The sequence below is a fragment of the Berghia stephanieae genome, chromosome 12, assembly GCF_034508935.2.
Source record: "Berghia stephanieae isolate SIO BIC M18660-M18661 chromosome 12, UCSD_Bste_1.3, whole genome shotgun sequence".
In the NCBI taxonomy this organism is placed as follows: domain Eukaryota; kingdom Metazoa; phylum Mollusca; class Gastropoda; order Nudibranchia; family Aeolidiidae; genus Berghia; species Berghia stephanieae.
Genome location: NC_088371.1, coordinates 21,138,254 through 21,146,314, shown reverse-complemented (window position 1 = coordinate 21,146,314; position 8,061 = coordinate 21,138,254). Strand labels below are relative to the sequence as shown.

Genomic DNA, 8,061 nt, shown 5'->3' with positions numbered 1-8,061 from the left:
AGAGAGAGAGAGAGAGAGAGAGAGAGAGAGATCCTAGTGAACACTGGCAAAGAGCTTTATCCCTGCTTACAATCTTCAAGAACCTTCTTCTTCTGTGCTGGTGATGCACAATGAGAACACTTGACATCAATCTTGCTGTTTTAGCCCGTTACATAGCTATCCCCTTGGGCTATGTGGTCTTGTGGTATGACACTCGCTTTCGGATCGGAAGGTCATGGGTTCGAGCCTCGCTCGGCGCATGGTTGAGTCCTTGGAGCAGGCTCTTTACACACATTCTCTCACCGTACTCAGGTGCAAAATGAGTTCCTGGCCGTTAAAAGCGTTGTCTCTGTCCGAAACAAAAAATGTAATTTCGCCTAACAGGCGTCATGTCCCGTCCTAAATGTTAATTGTTGCTGTTGGCCAGGGGCCCCTTGTAAAGTGCTTTGAGCACGTTTAGAGGATATTGCTCTATATAAAAGCTCAATTTTTTCCCCTCGACTTTTTATTTACTCGTCCCTCAGAGCCATTGGGCACATGAATCCGGAGTTTATCCCGATTTTTATAGCGTGAAACGGACATTAGCAATTGCTTGCTATCGCAAAGTACTTTCCGCCATATCTAACAGACTCACCGTTCACTGCTGGGTGGACAGGGGGCGGGAGGTGGGGGAGGAAAATCAGAAAAAAATTCTCGACAGCGCCCGGGATCGATCTTGCTTAGTCTCTTTGCGTGTGAAGCGAGTGCTCTAACGACTGAGCTATCGGAAGCCCCTATCCCTAATAACCGCCTCGTCTTGAAACGGTAGAATGTCAGGATGCTTATGACCGTAGCCATCGTTATATTATAACCCGACACCGAAATCCAAAAGGACTGGCAGTTTGACGTCATTATTTGGTTTTTGCACCGCCTAGTGAGTTGTCGTTAGTAGAGCTCATGGAAACAAGACATTTCATTGGTTGAAGTATTGAATACAACTCACGATTTGTTTTCTTTTGTGGCAAATGACTGGCATTTTGACGTCATTTTTTGGTCAGTGTCAGGCCATAACTTTACGAAGGCCACGTTATGACACTGAAAATTTAACTTAATCCAGAAATATCAGTCTTGGGTTGACTGTATTTTCTTTAGAGAAGAAACAAAATCGACGCCACTCATTTTTTTTTGTTATAGTTTTTAGACATCCATTTTAATGATTAGTGAATTCTATCAGACTATATAATAAACCTTCAAGGTTACATCACATAGTTTCGTGTGTTGGCGGTAAGTACGTTATATCCGGCTGGCGGATGTTCAGATGATTTTACGTAAACGCATGGAATCAATCGAATCGTATTCGGTGCTGATGATATAAATTGAGACCACTTGACATCAATCCTACTATTTTGAGCCGATTACATAATGTTGTGTCATGTGATCCCTTGCCTTAACCCTCTCCTTACCACCTACAGCAAAATCGTCACATTTGTGCGGCTATGTGGTCTTGTGGTATGACACTCGCTTTCGGATCGGAAGGTCCTGGGTTCGAGCCTCGTTCGGCGCATAGTTGATTCCTTGGAAAAGGCTCTTTACTCACATTCTCTCACCGTACTCAGGTGTAAAATGACAACCCGGCGTTAACGGAAATTTTAAAAAAATGTAATATTGCCTCACAGGCGTCATGGACCGTCCCACATGTTAAATGTTGCTGATGGCCAGGGACCCCTTGTAAAGCGCTTTGAGCACGTGTTAATTTTTTTTCTAACAACAACAAATACAATTTATTTAAATGTTGTGATGTCCAAAGAAATCTGAAGGAGACAATGTTGTCCAAACGAATGACCATGTTAAATATAAACTAAAACCAGACCCAGGGGGGCTAAGTGGCCGAGTGGTTATGGCATTGCACTGTGATCCGGAAGGTCCTGGCTTCAAGCCCTTCTTCAGACACTTTCATTTTTTTTCCTTGGGCAAGATTTTGTTAACCCCCCATAATTTGCACACTTGGACAACATGGATGATTCCTATTTACATCCGACGTCTTGTTCGAGGAATTATCCATATTCCTTCGTGGAATGCCTTGGCGACGATATCTTATGATGTTATGGCATAAGGGCAAAATCTTTTTTTTTTTAGACCCGGTCACCGAATCAAAGTTTTAGAATGCCATTTTCATCATCATTATCATTTTATTTTTATCTTATCGTTATTTTTGTTTGTTTGTTTGTTTCAGGCTTTTCCATGGACGAGTCGGCCTTGACCCCGATTCCCCCAGCAGTGGCGACGCCAATCCCCGGAAGTAACAATGCTGCTGTAACCACCGGAAGTCGCCGTTTGCGCACCGCTTACACCAACACACAACTGCTCGAGCTGGAGAAAGAATTTCATTTCAACAAATACCTATGTCGCCCAAGAAGAATTGAGATCGCGGCGTCCTTGGATCTGACGGAAAGGCAAGTGAAAGTCTGGTTCCAAAATAGACGCATGAAGTACAAAAGGCAGTCGCATAGTGGGAGGGGAAAATACGCCATGAAAGGAGAGAATGATGATGAAGACGACGAAGATAATGAAAATGCAGAAGATTATAAAGAACTATTATTTGAAAATGGTATTAATGAAAATGATGTTGACTGTGGCAATGATGATGAAGATGATGATGATGACAATAATGATGAAAATATCAACAATAACTCATTTGAATTCTCCAAAGACGGAAAATCAAATCTGAAAAAAGAGAAGCAAAATACGAAGAAAGACAAAAATTCAAAATTGAGCAAGTTATCAACGTCATTGCTGGAACAAACAAAACCAGACAACTTCACAGAGCCCATTGTTAAAAAATTAGACGAAGCAGAGGAGATGCGAATCGGATCGGCCGTGGATATTTTCCTAGAGATGAAACACCCAAAGTTGCTTGACCCTGGCAGCAACAATGGGGGAAACAGAACTAGAAAATCTGGGGGCGGAGGGAGAAAGCGTAAACATCCCGTGACATTATCACATGCCAATCAAAATTTGCCAGATGGTTCTTCAGTTTCCGATGCGAAAAGGGAGAGATTATCGACAATTCCCACAGGAAACAACGGAAATCGATTGGATCATAATCTAAACATTGAAACAGGAGGACTCGCAAGCGCTTTGATTGTAAACGCGGGGACGAGCCCCCACAATTCGACGCCTAGCAACGCGTCATCACATGACTCCGGCTTGTATTCTCCTGAAAGTCTTCATAGCAACACGAGTCCTACGCCTCTAAACCCAGCACCGTATGTATCACAACTCAATTACGGTGGATTTTCGGTCAATGAACAAAACCTTTACAACATCAAATCAAAGCAACACCGAGGCGGCGCTTTGCAACTGACCACAGGAGATATCAAAAATGTCAAAAGCAACAACGATTATTTTTCAACGTCATCCACAAGAGCTGGCGGGGTGGAACAATTTGGGGAAGATATCTATTTCACACCCGAGTTTAAAACGGTCGAACCATATTCTCAAAATGCAGTAAACGAGATATCCCAACACCGAAACGATAATAAAAACATTTACAACAACCACAACTACAACCACCCATGTCCTCAACAGAATTCTATTTTGAATCAACATATCGTGAATTTAAACGAAAAACGAACAAACAAGATGTACAATGTTGCTAATGACCAGCACAGCAGTTCTTGCAAAAGCTCTGCTTACAACGATAGCCATGAAGTATACAATTTTGAATCGTTAGGCGATTGTCATGGTTTGGAAACTAACATGTACGTCCATGACTTTACGACATCAAACCACCATGATAATAAATCATGGATTGCCGACCTGCCTACGTCTATAGAATTTAGCAGCGTCGTTTTGCCTTCTTCATCATCGTCATCATCTTGCCCTTCCACCTTACCTTCAACGACAACATCATCATCCAGCCTTACGTCATCAAATCTTTCTTTGACGTCATCACATCACAAAATCTACGCAAATAGAAACGAAAGCACAACTAACGCCTACTACAGCTGCAGCAACAACAACAACAACATCAGGCAAACGGATCAAAACTACAGCAACTATTACTCAGGAAATTCCAGTGCATTTCCTCCAGCTCTAACTCCCCCCTTTCCGCCTTCTTGTACACCCACAGACCCATCCTACAGTCCATACGACTACAGTCACCACCCCCACCATCACCTCCATCAATCCCATCATCAACAACAACAACAACAACAATCACAACATCCCCACTACAACCCGTATTCATACCTACATCAAAACAATGCCGACTACACCCCCACACCAAACCAACAAAATATCTATGATCCCAATGAAGCCAACCCTCACAACCATCACCAAAATCCATATTCTTTGCCTCTAGGGTATTACAACTCATATCCCCAATCCTTGACATCTGCAAGGGCACATCACCAATACAGCTCTCACCAGAATACACAATCACCGTATCTTTCAACACAAAACAACCCAAACCTCTCCCAGTCTCCTTCTCCCCGCTCCTTTCAATTTTCAAAATCTCCTCACCCTCACACGACTAACATCAGAAATTCTCTGAAACCCACCACAGCCTTTAGCAACAACTCTAACAACTCCAACTTAAACTCGATCAGCACAGAAACGACTACTTCAATGTCATCGAGTTCTTTAAACACCTCCAGCTGTCTCCAGAATAAGACAACTTCATCATTTTCACCCACATCACACCCAACATACACCCAACAACAAATTCGACAGCATCAACAAAAACACCAACCACCCTGCTATTCCCAAATACAACAACCCCGACATCAGCAACAGCAACATCAATCTATCATCTCCACTTCTATCACCTCTTCTTCACTGCCACGACTACAACCACCACCACCACCGCTATATTTAGAACCAAGCGTTTCCTCTTCGTCCTCCTCTCAACCTCAGCCCTTTTCATTTCAAGCCCAAAACAAAAACCTAACACCACACGTGCTACAAACTCAATCCACCACCGCCTCCTTCTCCACCTCTTCCTCTTCTTCTCACCCAAGTCACTGTGACAGCTTTCTATACAACAACGTCGACAACGGAATCAACAAAAGCCACCTATCAACTGTAATGGTGAAAAATGAGGGATTAAAAATCGAGAGTGAATACGCTACTCAACACACGACACCCGCCGATATCCACAACCAACAACGACCCCTTTCAAGGGGGACAACTCACAACAACAATATCACCAACAGCGTTTCAAATTCAAATCGCTCCATTGATCTCAACCCCTCTTCGTCTAACTCCTCGTCTCCCTCCTCCTCCTCCTCCTCTTCTTCCTCCCCCTCGTCCACTACACCAGAAACTCAAAACAAAACAAAACCCTACAAGAAAAAACGATCCTCTCCGACCGTGACACAAAAAGCCGGCCGCCTATGTCGCCAAACAAATTTGACATTTAACTCCACACAAGAGCACTCTGTGCGCGATCAAAACCTCAACCAGCTAACCAGTGATTTCAATATCACTGCACCCGCTACGCAAGACTTCAACATCAGCTCTCATTCAACCGTTTCTAATAATTTCGCTTCATCTACCACCACGCATTCAACTGTTTACAAAACTGTAGAAAAACCCGAACAAACGAGCATATCAACCGTGGACAATGATATCTCAATGCTAAACAGCTACTCCATTGAATCGGGAATCCAAACTGAAAACGAACAATTCGTCGAAACTAAAACGCGAGCGAGCAACGGTGAGGGTATCAGTGGTAGTAGTAGTAGTAGTAGTGGTTGTATTGGAGGTAGTATTAGCAATAGAAACATTAGTCTCGGGCTTGACACGAATACAAGCAACTCCAGCACAGCAAAAAATCTTCTAACGACACGTCAAAGACAACAACAGCAACGGCAGGGGCAGGGGCGTGAACAGACAACGGCAGAGGGGTCGACAGCAGCGCGACCACCACCACCACCACCACCAACAACAACAGCGGCCGTTCTCCTCCGCGATAGCCGAGATTCCATTGATTCGCTCTATTCAGAAGCTGTCAACTCGTTTTTTGACGAGCCTAATCAGTGCTCGTCTTCGTCCATTGATTGCAGAGAAGGAAACAGCACACTAAACTTTGACACATCTTTTCAATCTGCTACAGCTGATGATAGTACGACGGCAACTAACACAACTGCCAATATTATTGCTACTCGAAATGATTCTCCTTCTTCATCATTGTCATCGTCAACATCCATAAAAAACACATCATTATCATCATCATCTTTATTATCACCGCCATCGTCATCGACAACAGCACCGAATAATCTCCAGTTCAAGAACCACCATGATCGTACCAAAACATCTGAATCTTGCCTGTCTTCTTTCGAGAAAAACGATGACAAGATTGATAGCAGTTGTAATAACAAAACTAATAAAATCAACAAGAATAAAAATAACAACAATACCAACAAAAACAAAAGAAACAACAGCAGCAATAGCAATGACAAAAACAATTTCCAAACTTCAAACGCTAAAATTAACTCATCTGCTACTTCGACTCCTCACAACCAATGTAACATCTACGGTTTCGCAACAACGGCTAACAAACTATCAGGTGAATGTGATTTCTATAATACCAATAGCAACAACAACAACAACCACAACAACAACGATAATAACAGGGAAATTCTGATCACCGGTGGAGGTGACGATGGAGCACACAGTCCAAACGTCCAGTTTTCAACCTTTACCCATCCTAGCTACTACACCCAAAATCCTCAACAAGGCCAAACTATTGACATTGGTATTGGTAGTGAGAATGCTAATAGTCATAGTTATGGTACCGATTACAGTTCACAGGGAATTCTTCTGGATTATTCCACCACGGGCCCATCTTCATCTTCTACGGCAGCAGCAGTGGCGTACAACAAATCATACCAATACAACGGAACAGGAAGTGAGTCACAAGGATGGGACTTCCGCCATGACATTGGTTACCTTGGTTACCACCCAAACTTTCCTTCGTCATCGGATTCATATGGACAAAGGCCCGAATTTCGTGTGTAGTTAATAAAGTAATCAACCCCCTTTCCCCCCCCCCCCCCCCCCCCCCCAAAAAAAAAAAAAAAAAAAAAAAAAAAAAAAAAAAAAAAAAAAGAAAGAAAGAAATAAAATTAAATTAAGGAAACACAGCATCTGTAATCTAATTATCTAGCTTTGTGCGTCTGAGTAGTCTTGCGGCGTGACATTCGCTTTCGGATCGGAAGTTCCTGGGTTCGAGCCTCGATGGGTGCATAGTTGGAAAAGGATCTCTACTAACATTCTCTCATCATACTCAGGAGTAAAATGAGTACCTGGCCGTTAACAGCGTTGTCTCTGTCCTAAAAAACATAGTAATACGTATCGCCTTACAGGCTTCATGTCACGTCCTACATGTTAAGTCTTGCCGTTGGCCCCTTGTAAACCGCCTTGAGCACGTTTAGTGGATATTGCTCTATATAAAAGCTCAATTTATCTAATGGGTAAATAATAAGACTTTGATGCAATTCGAATAATAAGGTCGCTGAAAACAATGGATACTTTCTTTATTTCTGTGTTTATTATCATCACTTCTGGAAAAACCCATATTTTAACATTTGGCCACAAAACTCGTCCTTCGAATATCTTCTTCTTCTTCTTCTTTCTTCTTCTTCTTCTTCTTCTTCTTCTTCTTCTTCTTCTTCTTCTTCTTCTTCTTCTTCTTCTTTCGGCTAATCCCGCATTTTGCAGGGTTGCCAGAATGAATGTCACATCTCCATGCATCTCGGTTCAGAGCCCAGTTCCTTCATATCATCATCCTTTACCTTATCCAACCATCTAGTCTTTGGGGGTCCCTTCTTCCTTTTTCCCGCCAATTGTAAGTCCAATATTTTTCTTCCCACGTACTCCCTCTTTCGTCCTTCAAACATCGATCGATTTAAATGACCCTCATTATAAGAGATACCTCCGAAAGAAGCTCTTGTTAGAATCTATCTCCGAAATTAGTCAAAGCGGATATTATCACCTCCTACATGGATTTCCTCACCGCCCTTCTGTGACTGGCCAATATCTAGAGGCAATATCTTTTTTAAAAAGAGGAGCTTGCATCAACGAGACACGACTGTAAAT

At 42.6% G+C, this 8,061-nt stretch overlaps 1 protein-coding gene across 2 annotated transcripts in view; it reads left to right on the top strand.

The window, feature by feature from the left end:
• The window catches only part of LOC144958417 (uncharacterized), a 47,643-nt gene extending 40,590 nt beyond the window's left edge, over positions 1 to 7,053 (top strand). For both annotated transcript variants that reach the window (XM_078890444.1, XM_078890445.1), the window contains exon 3: positions 2,192 to 7,053. In XM_078890444.1, the coding sequence (XP_078746570.1) occupies positions 2,192 to 6,981 (4,790 nt within the window). In that variant the 3' untranslated portion in view covers positions 6,982 to 7,053. The remainder of the gene's footprint in view (positions 1 to 2,191) is intronic.
• The last annotated feature ends 1,008 nt before the right edge of the window (positions 7,054 to 8,061 follow it).